Genomic DNA, 20,784 nt, shown 5'->3' with positions numbered 1-20,784 from the left:
AAAATTATTTTAGATCTCGTGCATATAAACCGTCCGGGGATTGTAGTTTAAAGTTTAAACTTTAAAGCCTTCTAATACATGAATCGTGTGAAAGTTAGTGTTTGGTCTTCCAGCATGCTTCAGGAAAATGTGATGATCAGGACCCTATGTCAATTAATAATGTTATCATGAGATTATTGTTGCAGAATACACTATTTAATTATGATAAAGAAATCGGTCTGATCTAACAGGACAAACCAAAAGCATCCATACAGCCATTCAAGCATCAAGATCACAAGATGGCTTATCAAGAGCTACAAGTTCTATGAAAAATGCCCATTGAGCATCTTGTGATTCGGTAAGTCGAATGTAGTGGACAAGTGGAAAAAAGCATAGTAAAGACGGCAGACCATCACGAAATTTTGAGCCAATGAAAATTAGGAAGTGTTTTTATTTAAAAAAAAAAAAAAAAATTAGGAGGTGTTTTCCTTGGAAGCAGGCAGCAGTGGAAAAGTAATCTTGTTATCATATGGTATTAGACTGCCTAAGGATATGGTATCGCTGTATTGGTTCGGAAGAAACAGTCTCCTGAGTTAATAGAGCAATAGGTATTTCGGTATTTGTCAAAGTAAATTACTTTAACGACGCCATCATAGATTGGACCCAGCACATCACCAGAGGGGTGCCAACCTGCAAGTGCTGTTGGCTCCCATGCGACGGTTGCTCACTTCACCTGTTCGTAGCCTGAAAACTAGAATTATCGCTGTAGAAAAGATAATCCAACCGAAATCTGGAACCTCGTGAGATATTGCAACATGAGCTGCGTAAGTTTGAATCCCAATTTCATCAAAACTGGAGTTAGGGGCATTTCATTGAGGGCTACCATCTATTCTGTGTTTCGAAATCTATGTTCAAAAATAAAATGGTCAAAACTAAGACAAAAAAAAAATATATTTGGAGTTTTTATTTTTTATTTTTTAAAAATTATTTTTATTATCTTTAAAAATAAAAATAAAAATTTTTATTTCAATATTTTTAAAAATAAAAACTTTATTTTTTTTAAATCATCATCACCTTCACCACCAATATCATTGGTGCCTCCGTTCTTTTTGTCATTATTAGCATCATTTCTACTATTATTGCCATATTTTTATTTTAAAAATAATTAATTATAAAAAAATGATATTTCAGTGCATAAGACCCTGCAACTATGAGATTTGTAGAAAGTCAAATATGCAATCTTACCCTTTCTTCTCTCTCCTAACGTGGATATGCTATTTTTGTATTTCGAGTCTGGAGATGCTATTTTTGTATTTCGAGTCTGTGATGTCTAGGACACAATAGAGCAAGCTTGCTATTGCACTGAGATCCATCCCAAAAAATAATTCCCTATAACAGATATATTTATATTTTAAATACTTAGAAAGAATAAAATCGAATTTCTATTTTTATGTTTTGAAAATAAAAAAAAAAAAGTTGAAAAATATCTTTTACTCCTTGGGATCTTACTGGGAATGGTAAAGGAAAACACAGTCGGTTCTTACCATGGCAGAAATTTGAAGGGATGTTCACATCTCCAAACCTTTACATGTACAGGAAACTTTCTACATGACACCAATATATCAAATTTATTAGGGAGCGTAGGCTTTACCATTCAATCCATCGTGTATCTTTAAAACTGTTAAAGGCCAAGACACAATAAAAATGGATATCCATATTAAAAATTATCAATTAAGGCATGTTTGGACAATCCTGTTGGAACCTCAGGACTGGAAACAAGAATTTTCGGATTATAAAGCCTGGCCCAGTCAATGTTAACTAGGCTTTTCCCCGTCTATTCATGCAAGCATATAAAGACAAAGTCTTCGTGCACCGCACGCAGTAAAAATACACTGTCCCATCTGATTGGACCACATAGCCATTACTTTCCAACGGACATTTAATATCTGCAGTTCTATTTTTTCATTTAAAATTTTAAATGACGAAAATACCTCTCCTTTTTTGACAAAATAATGACATACATTGACTATATTATAATATCCTGCGATTAAATTATGATTTTTTACATAACAGCAAATCATAATTTAGCCACAAGATGTCATAAGGAAGAGAGGAGTATTTTTGTTATTCAAAAATTTTATAATTTTCAATGACGAAAATACACTTTCCTCTTTATAACTTCTGACAAAAAATTATGACTTCTTGTTGTGCAGGAAATTCTAATTTTACCATAAAATGTCATAATATGGTCACAAGATGTCATAATTTTTTAAAGAAAGAATATTTTCATCATTCAAAATTTCAAACGAAAAAGCAAAACCTCAGACATTAAATACACATTGAAAAGCAGTAGCTACGTGATCCAATAAAATAGAACGATATATTTTTGTTACACTGCTTGCGGTGCATAAAAAATTATTCAGTAGACAAAAGATCTGCTAAGATCTTCTTTTCTTCCTACGAAAGTTTGACCAGTCCACTCCAACACTACTCCTAGGACTTTTATGAATATAGACCTTCAGCTTGCAGCATCCAATCCCACTGGATGGATTGGCCTAATTCATGAATTCGATTAGATTTTGACCCCAATCCTGTAAGAAAATCCAAACGATAACCATGTTCTTCAAATGTAAGCACTGATTTGAACTTTGTACGTCAAATTAATAAAGATCCATGCAGGCTTTCAGAAAGACGGGGGAAAATAAAAAAAGATATGTCAGAAATGTGCTTCAGATTCAGATTGTGGAGTATCCAAAATATGACTAATTTTTTTTTACGATCAAAGTCTCCAAGAAGAAAAGAATGATAAATAAAAAAATTGAGCTGTGCCATCATCTATCGATACACCCCCAAATACACCACCTAACCAATCCAATGCATATCGTCAAACTACCGGTGCAGGGATTCAATACTAACACAAGAACCTTGATATTGAACACATTTATACACTACTAATGCTAAGGCAGATTGCCGCACCTTTTTCCCCCTTTTTGAAGATATAAATTTTCTGTTTTGATCATTAATTCTTAAGCCTGGAAAGACATGGGCAGAGGATACAAGCTTCAACAGGGTTCTATCAGGGTTCTTCAACAGTAATCTATCAGGGTTCCTTTTTATTAACCCAGGTACAAGCTTCAACAGTAATCATTTTGCCGAGGGATACAATCCACTTGCAACACTAGAAGATAATCCAACGCCAGCTATTTTCTGTGCACTGATAAGCCACCTCTGCCCTCGATGAAAGCTACCCCATTAAAACTATGCTAAAGTGCCAAACCTGTTCTCTAGAAGCAAGTGTTAGAGGAGATCAAGTAGACAATGGGATCACCGGACTTGCGATGATCAAGATATTATCCGGCCCACATTCATCACAATCAACTTTATCATTACCCAAACCAACTTCACTTTCTAACCTCGAGTAGTTTCAACCACCTTTTAACTTTCTTGTTAGGTTTGAAGGCAACGGTAAATGGCATAACAAAATCCCATCCAGCTGAAGGTTGCACTATGCGCTCTTTGGATAGCATCAGACGGTTTAGAGGACCTAGTCCAAGATCCTATACTTCATTTCACAGTACTTTGACATTCGCTATGTTTTCACTGTTGAGATTGATAAAGTATCAAGAAATCAATTAAAGAAGGATTAAATCTATGAACTCATTAATGGCATGATAGACAACTAGTAAACAGAAGGATCAAATGCAACATGTTTCATGAACTGACATGAAATAAATTGTTCCACCTAAACAACACCTCAACACAGTCCCAAATTGATGGAGCCTAACAATAGAAAACAAGCACACCCCTATTTCTTAAGCATAAAATAAGCAGTTCAAACTGAAAGAGTACACTCAGAGGTGATTATTGGTAAAGGACACATACATGAACCAAGAGTTGCCGTTGTATGCGGAAGCCTGGAATTTACTTCTGAAGCTCGAGCTTTTTGATAGATTCAATTTGCTTGGCAGGGTTCAGTCCCTTAGGGCAGGCATGAACACAGTTCTTTATAGTGTGGCACCGGTAGAGTTTGAACTCATCATTGACAGCATCAAGACGCTCCTTCGTGTATTGGTCCCGGCTATCTTGTATCCACCTAGACAACATACCCAGAAAACACATCATTGTGAAGATAAATACATGTTGAGAACCAAGGTCACATACTCTCACCGATCAAAAATATAAGCATATATTGCATAAAAATGATGCAACAAACTCTTTTGCAACAGTTGTGAGTTGTGACATTGTAAAACAGGTGAAAACAGACCTAAATTACGAGGAACCAAGATTCATAAATTGTGCATATGACACAGGAAAAAAGAAGTATGTCAAAAGAACCTGGATATGCCAGGGAAGCATGGGTTGCTTATTGGAGCAGGTAACCCAGTGGCCCATTCTTTTCTTTCCCTTTTCTCAATCTATCTTCATTCTCTTTCCTCAAACAAAAAAAGCCTTCATTTTCTCCTGTTTTTAACATCTTCGATTGTTTCTTTTCATCCTTTATTATCCAGAAGTTCTCCCAGCACATAGAACCAAAGAAACAAGCAGCATATGATTACATTAACAAAAGAAGACAGTCTTTATAAGCACAATAGCTCAACAATGTTGCATAAACACAACAAATGGTTTTGCTAGTAATGCTATCATCTACAACCACCATGAACAACAAGGCAAAGGAGATCCAAGTTACTATAATGCAACATGTGAAGAAATTAATTAACAACAATTTCAGAATCCATCATTCTGTGTCCATGAATTACGTTTTATAGGTCTAATGCCTTTTCATCTCAAAAATATATGTATCATCAAAAGCACAGTTTAACTAATAGCTACATTCATAAACATAAGTACTCACAACCAAGAAAGAAGATTCAAAATTAATAAACTATAGCCATAACCATAACTATCTAGCCTTACCCCAATCATTTAGGGTTGGCTTCATGCATCCTTATTTGCCAAGCATTCTTCATGCACAGAAAAGTTCAATAGTACACTAACAAGCAAGCAATGTAAAGAGAGGGGAATCCAGATATAGTGAGCCCTTTGGTAAACCAAGATTAGTTGCAATGTGTCAAAATCTCATCAAACATTATTGCTTGACTCAGAGTTCAAACAACGAAAATAACAGAAGTTACAACATTACTATGCAAAGACAACACCAATACCCATCTCCTATAATAAATCAAACACGGTTGATAACTTTGAAAAAAAGCAATACAAAACAATCAGTAACAATTTTATAACAATAATGAAAATAAGAATAACCCCAATCAGTCATAAGTATAACCAAAACAAACAAGCCTTACACAACCCTAGATACTAAATATCTGATATTTGGTCTAATTAAGTCTCACCTGTCTGCTTCTATATGGGCTATATTAGGTTGATCATTCTCTTTTTGGAGCATTTGACATGAAACCCAGCCCCTCCCAACGAGGCCCCTTATGATACATGCATATACCCCATCTCATCTAACCCAAAACTTGCATGCTGCATTTAAATTTTATCAAGTCCCAAAATCTGCATCAGTTTTCAGTCCAATCTTTTCTAGCCTTACCAGAAACCAACCTTAAAAAAATTTACTAAATCAACCCAAAACTCATATTGATGCCTCCAACAACTGACTAAAAGAAACCACAGAGTAAGAAGACAGAGAAAGCATTTCCCTCATCATTAGTTATCGAGAATAAATATTACAAAATCAAAACTAAGTAAACGACCACATGTTCCAACTAAACACCAATCAATTCCCAAATCCAATTGCCCATTTGAATAATAGCCCATTCAACAATTGCCCATTTCAGCAGCAATATGCAAATTTACTCAATAAACGCTGAACTCAAATAAAAAAAAAAAAAACATACAAGTTCCACATTAAACAGATAGCAATAACAAATGTGAAACTTCTCCAAATTTCTCACCCTATTTACATTCACCACTTGAAGTACTTGTAAATTTGGAAGGACCATATACAAATCACACAAGAAAAATCATCAAGGTATTTCTATTCGAATACAACCGCATCATTTTTTTCTGATTTCTTTTCATTACATTTCATTATTTTGTAAACATGCTAAAGGGAATGATTACAAAACCAAAAAAATACTACCCAGTTTCCAAGAACTTGTCTTCAAAGCTTCGCAGGAACATAAATCATCGAACATAAACAGAAATCACCCCGGAGGAATGCTCTAAGCATCAATCATCATTTAAAATATCCAGCATTTAGAGATTATAAATACGCATTGTTACCATCAAACCATGAAACCGGAACACAAGAAGAGCGAAAAAAGAAGGATTACACAAAACTTCACCTTTAAGCTAAGAACAAGTATCAATCAAACAAAATCCAACCCAATCACCACCCATCATAAAAAGAATTTAGAAAGGCAAAAAGTAATCAAGATCAGAAAAACCCTAACCTGTGGGCATGGAGGAGCGCAGCGGGGCCGAGATACGATTCCGGGTTCCACCAGTAGCTGGGGCAGGAGGTGCTGCAGCAAGCGCAGAGAATACACTCATACATCCCATCCAGCTTGGCACGATCCTTCTTGCTCTGCGGGATCTCCTTCCCAGGGACCGGCGGCGGGTCCTTGCGCTTGAGCCACGGCTCCACGCTCTTGTACTGGTTATAGAAATTGGTCATATCCACCACCAAGTCCTTGATCACGAACATGTGCGGCAGCGGCGTGATCGTCGTGGGTGATCCGGCCGACGAGATCTTGGTGAGGCAGGCGAGGCCGTTGTCGCCGTCGATGTTCATGGCGCAGGAGCCGCAGATACCCTCGCGGCAGGAGCGGCGGAAGGTGAGGGAGGGGTCGACCTCGTTCTTGACCTTGATGAGGGCGTCGAGCACCATGGGGCCGCACTCGGCGAGGTCAATCTCGTAGTGCTGGAGCTGGGGTTTGGAGGGATTGTCGGGGTTCCAGCGGTAGATGGAGAAGGTCTTCATCCGCTTGGTCTTGGTGGACTGGGGTTCCGAATGGGAGGAATGGGCCTGCGCCGGGACCAGGCGCGCCGCCGTTACCGCGGCGGGGGTGGGTGCCGGCGGTTGGGTCGGGAGGAGGCCGCGGGAGCCACGGCGGAGAAGAATCCTCGCGGCGGCCATCGATGATGCCAGAAGGAAGCGCGAGAGCGAGAAGATAACAAGCTTACCTTGGCGGTAAATATACCGAAGTAAAGTGGCGGTGAGTTCATCGGACAACGGCACGCGCGTTGATAAACGTAAATCTAAGGTGGAGGTGGGCCCACTTAGAATTGGCGACACTGAACTGAAATAGCACAAATCTCAAAGCACCGTGAACTCAATTTTTCCCACCTGCACACACGTCGGAGCGACGGTCGAACGGTGGATTCGCGCGAAGGATGGTGAATCCTTCTTTCGCGCGAAAGATACAAACCCCGCGGGATGGACACCGACTTGGTGACGCGCGCAAGACAAGAACTACGTAATATTTTAGTGTACGTGAACAGGTTATGCTGTAATACCTAGATTTAGAGTGCAATAACGCATTTATACTTTGGTCATTATTTATCGATTCCTATAATTTCTAAATGATTAATTATGTACGACATATTGAGATTTGCCCAAGTGGTTGTTTTGGTGAAGAAACCTGTAGAAAATGTTAAGAGGGAGACATTCTTTTCCTTGAAAATGGGATAAACTTAATTTTTTTGAAGTATTTAGCATCAAAAAAAAGAAAAAAAAAAGTCCCATTACACTTTAATAAGGGACTACTTATTGGTTGCTTTTTAAAATTTTAGTTAGGTGCAAATAGAAAAACCAAACATTCTGAAAAATTTAGACTAGATTTTTTTGGATGTTTACTTTAGCAATTGCAAATCAAGCACAAAGAACACTTGATTTTCACCCTATCAATCACCTATGAGTTGTTATTTTCAATAGATATAACCCATGTATTTCACTAAATATCAACTTCATACCTCTTTTCTTCTTTTTTTTTTTTTGTGTGTATATACTAATCATGCGTAGCCATATCATTATGTAATCTATGTGCAGCTCTAGCCATGTATAAGTATACATTTTTTTAAATTATTTTTGTTTGATTATGTTGCTAAAGTTACTAATGTTGGATACAAATACTTGGATTTAATCCCGCACTCTCCCAATTTTAGTGAGACTTCACCTGTCCTAGTTCTAAAATTATAATTATATATTATTTGGCAAATTATTCCTATTTTTATTTAGTTCTATCATATCTGTTTTGGGGACAAGGCTATGTCATGTCTTTTCATTATTATAGATAATAACAGTATCATAATGGATATTTTTACTGAAAAAACTGACACCCTTCTTCTAAAATTTGCAATAGGAGGGTCTGGTTTTCAGATTTACAAGAATATGCACAATGATCTTTTCAGGATAGTTTTGTCCTTGCTTATGTGACAAATTTTTGTGAGCTCTTGAGCATCATCATTAAAGATTGTACCATATTTTTCCAAAGAAAATTGCTTATATCGCTATTATTGAGCTTTATACCACTCTTTTCAACAAATAAATTATCCACTAGGTTGAAAGTACCATGAAAAAGTGGTGCTTCTTCCTCTATATTTAAGTTACATCCATCTCCATTACCATCATGTACTCTGTGCAGCAAAATTTTCTTGCTAAAAACATGCTCATGATAGCAATTATAGGTGTGCATGATTTCAAAAATTGCTTGCATAACTTCACAAAAAAGTCTAAAACAATTGTAACAATGTAATCGGCTAAATTTACGGGCAGGCCCAAAATTGCAGCTTCCAGATCACTAATATTATATGTCCACACTGGTTGATCCTGCATAAAAGCAGTTGGTGGATGCAAACAGAATGAAATATAATTAAACATTAAGACAAACAACAAGAAAACATCCTAACAGAACCTGAAACCTGTTGAAGAAGATCTACCAACATCAAGATCTACTGAATGTTTCTAGATGTAAAAGTATAGCAATGAGCTGGCTTTACAAATTCATCAACAAGCCCAACCCCATTATATATATATGATCCACCAAGAACTGGAAATTGTCCTAGAAGTTGATATAACTCTATAGCATTCAAGATAACCTTCAATAATAACGCTTTATGCCATCTACTTGTCAACAGCTATATTTGAATATATGACCCATCAAAGTTGAGAATGTTCTACAATATGCTTCCAAGGTCAATCATATATGTTTGGTGTTGGATTTCTGGCAGTCAATAAATCTCGTTTCGGGCAAGAAACAAGCCTACGCAGAAACATTAAGGTCTAGTGGTGGACAGGGGGACCTACCTTGCTAACTATACAATTTATGCCATTGGAAGAGGATACTCTTAGAAAAATCTAGCAAAGAGAATAAATAATTTTCTGCATTAAAATTTTACAGCAATGCCTTCTTTTCCATGGCCTCTTTCCATGCAACCCCGCATTAGCAGAGGAAAGTGAGCATTTGATGGCTTTGGAAGGTTACTGATTTTTCTAATATTACAGGTGAATGAGAAGCCAACAGTTGAAGTTTGAAACACACAAACAAAATTGCGTCCAAATCTCTATGCTTTTAGTGACTGGAATCATATGGAATTGTAACTCAGGTCTTAATGGCAGTGGGACTGATGGTGCATGCAGATATATTCACAGATGATTCCTTGGATGATGAAATTTCCATGCAGATCTAAAGTTTAAAATCCCATGTTTCCTGAAGCATGGAGTCTCTGGTTGGCTAGATGTCTCAGGATATTGCATCTGTGCCTGCTGGTGTACAGGTTATCCACCTTCATTGCAGTAGCATTCAGGCATGTAGCTAAGGCTGTTGAGTGTGTGATTCTGAGGGAAAGAATGAATTTCCTGGAGCCTGAAGTTGACACATGAAATGACAAATCAAAGAAAATGAAGAACCATAATTTCACATGTGCCCTGAAACGATAGGACAGAAAGTTACTTAATTGTCTATGTTGAGACTACCACAATGGCCCCTCAAAGGCGCTTGTGCTTTAGGGGTGGGTCATCAAGCTGGATGCCATAAATTGCAATTTCTAGCTTATCAAATGTGGAAAAAGGCATTTTGATTCATGAGACTCTTTTGGTCTTCCTCAGCAAGCACTATTTCATGCATCATAGCTACTCATATTTGCACATAATACCAAATGCTCTGGTGTATCATCTTACAAGAATAAAGACACAAATACATTGGACCAATGTAAAGATTTGAAGGGAGATATACAATTTGGATCCATTTTTATAGTTATTAACATATTTTTATCACAGCCATCAACCGGATGTCAACCTTCAAGTTTTCTCATCCAAGCTTAGGATAAATTTTTAATAATATCAAAGATGGCCCCAAATAGAAATACCCGACAGCCGAGACATGGTACAAGATATGATCCATAACTTTGCCATTCTAGGGTGTAAAGAGCTAGGGTTGAATTTTTGAACTATATTTTTATTCAAATCGGAATTAAGTTTATGGGTTGACAAGGTGGAATAAATATTATGAAAACCACATCTGACTCAGTTGAAGGTCAAGTCTTGGTAACAACTTTGTTTCCACATTTAGACATCAGCTCTGATGATGGGTTGGGCTTCTTGGATCGATATTTTGCCACCTTTTTGTGATCCAAAGGAGAGTCAGAATTCAGAAAAAGTCAATCACCGTAAGATTCGCTCATGTTGTCAACCTGTTTAACAAAAGATTTGATGTCCCAACGTTATTAACCGAAATAACCTACAACCACTCTCCACCATTGTTTCCCACCCATTCAAACTCTCTCCCTCTCTATATATATCACCTTCTTCCCCCTTCTTTTTCCTCGTAGCAATCTTCTAAGTTGATCACGACCGATCTCATGGCGAGTCTCCGACCCCTCTTGTGCTCGCTCTGATCCTTGTGCGGTCGTGGTCGCTGAGTCTGCCTCATCTCCGGCTCCCACCCCTCCGCCGCCGCCCGCGACACCAACAACCAAAACCCCCTCTTGGCTCCCAAACCCCACACCGCATTGCCGGATTCTGGGACAGAATCTCCTGACGGTGATGACATAGAAGATGATGTGGCACCAGCTGGATCTCCCCACGCGGCCACTGCAAATAATGCAGCAGAGGCCACGTCGACCAACGACTCCGCCGAGAGCCCCACATCTTCTGATGAGAATAGTGCCTCTGTTATTGGGGTGACTTCCATAGCTGCCATCACTGCAGTTGCTGCCGGCTATATTATGTTCTAATTAAACTGATTCCTGTGAAGCACTCATATTTATCGCTAGCAGATTCTTACTTGTATTTGAGAGTGCCCTTTTTTTTCCTCATGTATCATGTTTTTAATAATTTAATAATTATATTATTGTTGTTGTTGTTTTATTATTATCATGATTTTTTTGAGATCCATGATATAAAGTGAGTTAAAGAAAACTTAAAAAAAATTAAAAATTAAAAAAAAAAAATTTTGAAGATTAATAGTACTATTGATTAGATGGTTTTTTTGCAGAGAATCAATTGTTTGGGACTCTACGGCCAATCTTCCATTTAATTTTTAGATATTTTATTATATAATTCTTGAAAAAATATTTCTTCATCTTTAGTTTAATACAATACATCTATTTTATCAAAAAAAAAAAAAAAGTTTTCCTTTTGGGTTCTCATATTATTTTGTATTTTGAGGGCCAATGTATTAGAGCATTTAAATGATAAACGCTTTCCTATAAAATTTGGACTAAAATGGTGAATATGCGAACATCTAAAGAGAAACTTTTAGCAAATGTTGCCTTTGCCATCTTTTTTGGTTGTAATTGACCCTTCCCACCTTTTGCTTTGTATGTATGTTAGACAGGAAATGGTTTTAATCAGCCAACCTGATAGACAGAATGCTTCCAACTCTCCTGTGCTATATCACTTGTCCTAGATTACCTGATACATGGCACCTTAGTCAATATTATATGGTTTGGTAGCTGAAGTTATATTATATCAGACAGCCACTGTTGTGGGCCTATGATAGCTATGTACCAAGGAATGCTCCCCATAGACACATAAAATTGGTTGTTCTCTCTTGTTGCTCCTGAGCCAGTATGTTGTACCCTAGCATTCATCAGTCTTGCCTACAAGGTCAGCAGAACATGGAGGCAAAGGGGAAACATCACTAACCTTACAAGGTCTTCTTCATGGGAGGTTGGTGCTCTATAAATATTGTAGAAATACTGTGAGAACCCATACATGGACATTCCACCTAGATGGCAATTTATAAGTTCTTGATATTAAGAATGGTGGTTGCAAACTATTCCCTCCGCTCAACTGATATTGAAATAACAATCAAAAGGGAAAATCACCAGACTCCTCTTTGCTATGATATCAGAAGACAGACCACAATATGGTTGCTCTTTTGTACAATTACTCATCGGTCTCCTATATTCTGAAGGATTAGAGTTATATTCATAGTCTAAAATGTAATGCCGCTAAATTGCAGATCAGTCCGAACCATGGTCATCATGGAGTACAAGTTCATACAGTCCCTGATTCAATTATAATTGTGATTAGTTTCTTTCAATCTGGGCTGCATCTCGCCATTTGCAGAGCTATGTACTCTACAAAGGCCTTCTTGGAGCAAAAAGAGGAGGACAACAAGTTCATTCTCCGTTGCTTCTAGCTGTTTCTAAAAAACTGAATTAGAGATCTTTCATATTCACATGCAGAAAGAACTTAAATTTAAATATACGGTCTGAAAGTAATATAAGATTATGAACTAAGCAGTTGTAGTCTTGGCGGTAATGACTGTCCATATGATAGGAAACCTAAGGAAGCTAAAAAGAATGAACAAAATGCTTAGTATCTGAGACCTCAGGAACTAACTGAGATCGATCTGGACCCTTTCTGGAATAGCTTTTGTATGCGGCTGCCCAGACATATCAATGCCCAGCTGACCCTGGTGTCCTGACCCAAAGGCATAAAGCTTCCCTGATTCTGTGAGTACAAATGTGTGCATAAACTCGGTCCAATTTGATATGTTTGTAGGGCTGATCTGCACGATCCTTTCAGTGACTTTGAGTGAAGTAACCAACTTTGGTGTTGTTTGATTTAAGGGATAAAAAACCTGGATGAAAATATGTCAAAATTCAGCGACATCTAAAAAGACCAAGTTGGTGCATGTGCTTGATTACATTGCTTCAAAATAGAAAATTTGATGCCAAGTCCAATGGGGAAATCAATCATGACATATTTGAGCATCATGCAATCTGCATGCTCAAGTCAGCTCAAGTCAAGGATGTTAAGATGCACGCAACTATGGTCATCAAGAAAATGCAGTCAGAGCAAAATTATGGAATTTCGAAAAAGTTTGGCATGGATTCAAAATCAAAACTGAAACGGAGTATACATTCGGCGTTAATATATTTTGCATAAAAATGCAAATTTTCTTATGAATGGATTTGACATGTTTAACACCGAGCTTAATAGCATCTTACATGCAGTTAATTCAATTTTTCAAGTCAAAAAGAATCCAAAGCACATGGATTTCTTGTATAAAAGAATATGATGATCAACAAAGGCTGAAGATGATTTCACTTAAAGTTGGTGTTGCTCTTGTATCTACTGAATCATCAATGATGATTCTTAAAACTATACTTTCTGAATGAAAAAGGATAAATCAACCACTGTTTCATTTTACAAAATGTAAATGAAACAAAAGGAAACTCTATAGCTCTATTTTTTATGGAGAAATTTTTCATATGCTTTTCTTCAGAAGGAAATTTTTATATTTCTAGAAAGCTGCAAATGATTGGTAATGCTCACTCTTTTACTGCACTTATAGAACATGTTCATCTGCACTTCAAAAACACAAGGAAAGCATGTAAAACAAGTAGAATGCGCAAACCTGTTCATGACCCAGATTTGAGGAGTCTCCATACCCAAATGAGTAGACATCGCCGGTGTCAGAGACCACAAAAGTGGTACAATCACCTACTGAAACATAGACAGCCTTAATGTGGTTCAGGCCTTTCACCACCGTGGGAAGAGTCTGGTAATCTTCATTTCCATGGCCCAAGCAGCCATGGCTCCCCCACCCCCATGTACATACCCGGCCGTCTCGTCCCACAACAGCGGCATGCCAGCTGCCTGCTGCAAGGCACACAGGCTGCAGGTTCAAAATGTTAAAATACTCGACCAACCTCGGGTACTTCTCATTAACTGTGAAACCATGTCCTAGCTTTCCTCCCAATCCACAGCCTACAGTGTACACAGACCTGCATTGCAAGGAAAAGTGAGATGAATTCCGATAAAATTGGGGAACAAAGACCCCTAAAGATTGTGAAGTGCAAGCAACAATCTTGGATGCTTTCTAATGATGTTCTTAGTTTGAGAGGGGAAAACTGATAATAATGAGCAATTAACTTACTGCCAACACTCCTTCAATGAAAATTAATTTACCGATGTCAAGCATCCTAACATTCTGTCATGCTGTATGAAGTTCCATTCAAATGCATGCTTATTGAAGAATTTCAGCAATGCTGAAAAGATGAAAGTTCTTATATAATGACATACGAGAAATATATCAGCTCTTTACAAGCACACTAAATAGGAAAACAAGTGTGAAGGAAGAATTTGACTGTTAAAACTCCCCTCAATTAGAAATCTTGTTTCATAATATGTTCTTGTTATTTCTGAAGTTAAAAACATAAAACTTTCAAGAAAACTTACAAGCGATTAGGTTGAAAAGCAAGTGCTGCAAGGTAGCAATGGCCAGCAGCAATCTGAACCACCGGTAAATTCTCAAGAGGACCCAGGAGAGGATGGGGCTCTCGTTCCCTATCACTACAGTGGCCTAGCTTTTCATCGGTTCCCCAAGAAAAAGTATACACCCTGCCTTCTCTAGAGAGAACTGCGGTGAAGAAGTGACCTATTGCTACTTGAACAACAAATATATCTTTCAAAGATTCCACTAGCTGAGGCTTTGACAAAAGATTATCTGAAATGTCTCCTTCTCCAAAATTGTCCTTCCCAAGCTTATAAACTCGTCCGGTATCACTGACGAGCATCGTCTTCGCCACTCCCGCCGCTGCTTGAATTATTCGAATGCCTTGCAGCGATCTGTCAACAACCAAAAACCAAATGTTTCGTTCTTTATAATAGTTCATAAACTAACAGGAAATCTTAGAAGTAGCACCTGATCAGCTGCGGTCGTGCTTGATTCTCCAAATTGCCAAGGCCAAGCTGCCCTGAGCTATTGTCACCAAAGGTATAGACCGCACCGCTGGAGGTCACGACGATGCTGTGGCTGGGACCTGCAATCGCTTGAGGCTTCCCTCTGCGTGTAGAAGTTTCAACTGCCAGCAAAAACTTCAAGACCAGCTTCCAAGAACCCCCGCATCGCCGCTTAAGTACTTCCCTTTCCTCTTCCATCATTGCCTTAAAGCTGACCCTTTTGAGGCACATATCAAATGCAGCAAGCTCAGGCAGGGATAAAGAGAAGTCAGGTGGGAAATTGGCAGGCTGTTTAAAGAAGGAACATGTGGCCTGCAACAACCACAAAAATCAATCAGCAGCGGGCATTGCTAATTCCAATATTGGGATAACATGGCCATGGCTACTTGCCTCGAGTCTGGCAAGATCCTGGGGATCAAAGTTATAAAAAGTGAGGATATGGAGGAGAATGGAGGGGTTCGCCGACAGAGGGAACTCCCCGGGGATGGGGATGGCATCTGACCGATGGCGCTGCATTCGGCGCTGCATTCGCCGGAGGCAGGGGAAGAGAAGTGAGAGCGGCTGGTCTATGAATTCTTGATCCTCTATTGAAGGAAGTGCCTCAGTGGTGGCGGTATCCTCCATATCCTCCATGGCTACTGCCCCTAACTGAAAAGAATTTTCAATTTGAGAAGAAAAGAAATAATAAAAACAACAGCAAGCTCAATATAATGTATTTAAAATTGCAATTAGTTTTGGACTGATCAAACTCACTGTCGTTCCCTATATCTTCTGAAAAGATTTGGGCAATGCTGGAGAGTTAAATCTATTGGAACAAAAAAATAAAAAAAAGAGCAAAATTGTCACAACAAAAAAAAAAAAAAAAAAAAAAAAAAAGGAAAGAACAGATTTCTCCTTTAAAAAAAAAAAAAAAAACCCAAAACTCCTACGCTGAGAAAAATAAAGAACAGATATGATCTTTGCAATGATAAAAAACTATACAGAGACAAAATACTTAACGTAAGATGGTAAAACAATATCTACTATGTGGAACTAAAACAGCGGTGATATGAGCAATATTATTCTTGGAAAGAGCAATACCAAATACTTAGCGTAAGATGGTAAAACAATATCTACTATGTTAAACTAAAACAGTTGTGATATGAACAATATTATTCTTGAAAAGAGCAAGAAGGAAAAAATAATACGATCTATCAATCAAGAAAAAAAGAAAAGAGCAAGAAAGAAGAAAATAATACGATCTATTAATCAAGAAAAAAAGACAAGAAAATAAAAAAAGAGACCGATGCGATCTATTAACTACATACGTCGTATTTGGGATTGAGCAAACTGAAATCAAATAAAATATAAGATCAAAGAAAGAGTTACACGAGAGGCAGAGAGATGAATGGCCGCCAGAGATCATTAACGAAGTTAACTGGAAATAGGTGTAGTTATAGGAGGAGGGTGGGGGAAGAATACCAGTACGGGTACAATACCACTTACCAACGAAAGAGAGAAATTCCATCGAATTAGGAAACCTTTTTTATTTTTTTTTCTGGAAAACAAGTAAATCATATAATTAGGAACTGATCTCTCGGCTTCCCAACCGTACGGTTCTCTCGCCTCCCCGGAAACCCCGCCAAACGAGTTCAACAACGCTGGATTTGCTTTGAGCCCACCGTGGACCAGCTCTGGACTTGCAACATGTTGGTGAAGTCAAACATGCAACCAACTCGTGGATGGCATTTAAAGAATCCAACAAAAAAAAAACACTGTAGCCATGACCAGCTAAAGATCATGGGCATCCCATAGATTGGATTTTTCGAACATGGATTGGATTCGGATATTGTTGATAAAACTTCAAATTTTGACTTCATGGCTAGGGTTTGGCATTGGATCGTATGTGAAGTTAGTATATATTGCTGTCGATCTCTTTCTGAGATCGGTCGTCAAGGTAAATATGATCGAGTAAAACTATCAAAATGGGCCGATCCGATCCTAGCCCACATGGGCTATGATTATGATGATCGAACCGGGCTCAGCCCACTTATTAAAATGGATTGCAAAAATTTAGCCCGACCCTAGCCCACGTGGGCTGTCGGTTAGGATCAGACCAGCCCACTTTTTTTTTATTTTTTTCTTATTTTTAATTTTTTTCCCCGTTTCTCTCTTTCCTTCCTTCCATCAGCCCACCCCGACCGATCCTCCGCTTTTCTCTGCCGACAGCCAACCTGCATTCACCCTCCTCCGGTGCGCTACCCACGGCCCTACCCTACCTCACCCCACAATCGTCCTCTATGTCGTCCGCCATGAGATTGTGGGCAAGCGAGCACTTGCGAAGCTTCTCAACCTTGTATCGGCACTGCATCGAGGTCTTGGAGGAGGCCTGGAGTGAGACGGGCGAGCGCGGCGATAGGCGACGGTGTCGGTGATGTCCTACCAGTGGGAGGCGTGGAGGTTGCCCCAACGAAGGGTGTACCACTTGTAGAGGTAGGAGTCAATCAAGGCTAGGATTTTCTCGTGGGTCTAGCAGGGAGGAGGGAGGCGGCGGGAGGAGGCAGAGGAGGGAGGAGCCGGGGTGGTGGAAGACGGTGTTAGGAGGGGTAGGGGGAGGGGGATGCTGCAATCACCATGCCGATGGAGGAGGTGGGACCATCAGGGAGGGAGGGAAGGGCATGGAGGAGGTTGGGTGCGAAGAAGACTGGCTTCGCTACTGTTGTATTGTGGCTGAAGCAGAAAAAAAGGGAGGGGGAGACGGGGAGAGAACTCAGAGAATGATTTGAGAAAAAAATCTAAAAAAAAAAACCATCAAGTGGGCTGGTCCATGAGCTGACTCAACCCTAACTCGGTTCAGCCCATGGATTATAAGGGCCGGGTCAAAAAGCCCATGTTCATATATGGGCCAGAATTTTTCAGTCCGATCCGGTCCATTTTTAGGGTCAAATGGGCTGTTCCATGGGCTCTGGCCCATTTTGATGGTTCTATGGCCAAGGTGAAACCAACACTGGAGCTTTGCTCGAATATCTGTAAAACAAGTTCTCACTGGAGGTGGCGTTCTCCGGTGAAGACCTTTTGACGTTCAAGTCAGAAAATTAGAGAATAATGAGAAGAGAGAGTGAGAAGTCAATTGCGTACGAGCTATTGTAGGTCGTCTGAGGATAAGGTGAAGCAAGATTAGGTCGAAAAATTAGAATTACGATCAACTCGATAGGTCACGTCCAGCGATCTTCACCTGTCGTATGCTTATAATCTAATAGTCATCATCTTCCATAGCTTGGCCAATGTCAAAGATATAGAAAAGCCGAGGCCGAGGTACAGATCCACAACAGTATGGATGCTTATTCATCATTTACATGCATTGATAATGTACACTTAATTCAGATAGAGACCTTTATCTTCTATCTTTCTCTGAGAATTACAACTAGCTAACCAAGATTTTGTCGATTTATTATAGAAGTGATTTCCGTAGAGACATCTATAGAAAACTCAAAAAAAAATATATATATCAACCTTTTTCCTTTTCTGATGTATATCTCTCTCCTTCATTTTTTATTGATGGAGAAATTGAAATATATATACACTAGCATTCAACCCCATATTGTGAAGATTTAATTGATAATAATGATAATATTTTATATTAAAGATTGCTCTCGCCAATTAATCTCGTGATGAGATCAAAAAGACCTATAACAGTTCTTCTTTCTAAAGATGACCTTCTAAATTAGTAAAAGTTACCGCATTTGATATTAATTTTTTTTATCACACTATTTATATTTTTATTTTTTATTAAATAAAAAATAAAAAATAAAAAATAAAATTTGATATGATATTATAGAAAATTGTCTTATAATCTTACATGTCAATACGAAATACCACCTCTAATATCGATGTATTGCTTTCTATTATTATATAGAATATAGATAGATAGATAGATTTTTTTTATTATACCATTTATTTTTTTATTTTTATTAAAAAATAATAAAACTTAAGAATTTTAAACAATGTTACGTTTGTATGACTTCCCTAGCTGGTCTACTCAAACTCATGGATCTGGTTTGTATCTTTGGCGCAAAAGAATGAGTGAACTTCTTTCATGACGTTGACCATTTGATCGAACCCCACACAAAGCAGTCCGATCTCTTTTATTATTCTCTGCGCAGCTCTCAAACCGGCCATTGCACGGTCTAGTGGTGGATAAATATGCAGGAAGGGGGAATGGTTCTTTTATGCGAAAGATACGACCCCTCTTCCGGACTTATGGGTGATGGAGACTAAGATATGTGTTGGATTTATATTCCAGGACCTCCTAAAGATGACCGATACATGTCGGAGCTTAAAACCTTGGCACTATTTCTAGAAGCAGAGTTGAATGCAATTCGAGAAGGTCTCTAAAAAACTATACACATTCAACTACAAGACGCCTACCTTATAGACTTCTTCTACAACATATCTGATCCTATCAAGTAGGACTAATCTCAATAGTCGTATCCTTTGTACCTCAAAATTAGAGACCATCTTTTAAAGCAAATTGCATCTTAGCTGAGGGTAGCCAACTAGCTGACAAATTGTCTACAAAAGAGGATTTCATAGGATTCCTTTTTTCACTCTTTCTTTTATGTATTCTGACAAATGTTGTATGTTTGTAATAGAGTCCATGGAACAGCAAACCAAGGACTTTTGCATAAGTAATTAAATCTATTAGTTTTACATGACATTCCATGTCATAATTAATCTTGAGGAGTTATATTTCTTTGTTTCTCTATTTATTTGTCCGCTGGTTTGTTACTTTGTTCGTTATTTGTAAATGCCATCTTAACCTGGCAGTAAAGTTTCTTGACAGTTTTACCTGAGACTAAGTTCAGATCACTTAAACAAACTCCACTAAAAGTTCCTTTTCAAAACTGTATCATATAATCATCATTTAAGTAGATGGTGATCTACGAAAATCATTAGCTGAATAATAGATACTGCTTTGTCAAGCTAACCAAAAATAAGAACAGCGGGGCTGTTTTCATAATGCTTTGGGAAAAACCAGTATGTCAAAAACCTAGGACCATACCGCAGACATGATTGCATGATCAATCCTCAAAATGCCTAGAGCCTTTGTTCATTAGTTTTTTTGAAAATTAATCCTGGCTTCCATCAAAACTATGTATTGTAGGGGAAAACATTACCAGCCCCATAACAAACCCTCAAAATGCATTGGTGTTTCTTGGATTTCATCACATCAATCACAATATTTTTTTTTTTTGATAAAATGAAGTATTCATACAAATCTGATATGAATACTGTCAAAAATATTAGAAACAAAATATCACAGAACAGCTCGAGAGCTGCCTCCATATCTCTCTCCTTAGTACATCTGCAATATACTTCGCTACAAAAGCTACCACCCATTTAGTACTCTCCATCCGTCATCTCGAAATGTTCTGCGGTAGGGATGCATACCATCCCCCCTCTTATGCTTCTAAATCTACCTGACCATCATGGCCAAATCTCCCTCAACGATCACGTGGTCAACTCCTAACATTAGCCATACAATATGCAATTCTGACCCCAACAACTCACAACTACAATAATTTATTAATTAAACATGATAAACAACTATTAAGTCATAATATATATAAAAAAAATTATGATTAAAATCGGAGCTCATT

General features: G+C 38.1%; 2 protein-coding genes across 3 annotated transcripts; both read right to left on the bottom strand.

The window, feature by feature from the left end:
* Positions 1-2,318: 2,318 nt before the first annotated feature.
* On the bottom strand, positions 2,319-7,160 carry LOC105049571 (succinate dehydrogenase [ubiquinone] iron-sulfur subunit 1, mitochondrial). 2 transcript variants are annotated; one of them, XM_010929272.2, is made up of 3 exons: positions 6,399-7,160; positions 3,862-4,072; positions 2,319-2,570 (listed from the first exon to the last, which is right to left on the bottom strand). In XM_010929272.2, exons 1-2 carry the CDS (start codon positions 7,082-7,084, stop codon positions 3,901-3,903), a joined length of 858 nt encoding a protein of 285 aa, XP_010927574.1. In that variant the 5' UTR covers positions 7,085-7,160; the 3' UTR covers positions 2,319-2,570; positions 3,862-3,900. The 2 variants fall into 2 exon arrangements, with proteins under 2 accessions (XP_010927574.1, XP_010927573.1); XM_010929271.3 differs by lacking the exon at positions 2,319-2,570 and having other exon boundaries at positions 3,663-4,072.
* Positions 7,161-12,634: 5,474 nt separating this feature from the next.
* On the bottom strand, positions 12,635-15,787 carry LOC105049589 (ultraviolet-B receptor UVR8-like). The gene is made up of 4 exons (XM_029266348.2): positions 15,108-15,787; positions 14,642-15,031; positions 13,818-14,187; positions 12,635-13,037 (listed from the first exon to the last, which is right to left on the bottom strand). The coding sequence occupies exons 1-4, from the start codon at positions 15,374-15,376 to the stop codon at positions 12,792-12,794; spliced, it is 1,275 nt and encodes a 424-aa protein (XP_029122181.1). The 5' UTR covers positions 15,377-15,787; the 3' UTR covers positions 12,635-12,791.
* Positions 15,788-20,784: the final 4,997 nt, after the last annotated feature.

This window comes from Elaeis guineensis, chromosome 8, assembly GCF_000442705.2.
Source record: "Elaeis guineensis isolate ETL-2024a chromosome 8, EG11, whole genome shotgun sequence".
NCBI classification, from domain to species: domain Eukaryota; kingdom Viridiplantae; phylum Streptophyta; class Magnoliopsida; order Arecales; family Arecaceae; genus Elaeis; species Elaeis guineensis.
This window is presented reverse-complemented; position numbering and strand designations above follow the sequence as displayed.

Coding starts and splice junctions, on each gene's coding strand:
- LOC105049571 (XM_010929272.2), bottom strand. CDS start 7,084: ATGGCCGCCGCGAGGATTCTTCTCCGCCGTGGCTCCCGCGGCCTCCTC. Junction 4,073..6,398: donor GCGCTCCTCCATGCCCACAG/GTTAGGGTTTTT, acceptor TATGTTGTCTAG/GTGGATACAAGATAGCCGGG.
- LOC105049589 (XM_029266348.2), bottom strand. CDS start 15,376: ATGTGCCTCAAAAGGGTCAGCTTTAAGGCAATGATGGAAGAGGAAAGG. Junction 15,032..15,107: donor GCACGACCGCAGCTGATCAG/GTGCTACTTCTA, acceptor GGTTGTTGACAG/ATCGCTGCAAGGCATTCGAA. Junction 13,038..13,817: donor CAAATCTGGGTCATGAACAG/GTTTGCGCATTC, acceptor ATTTTCATCCAG/GTTTTTTATCCCTTAAATCA.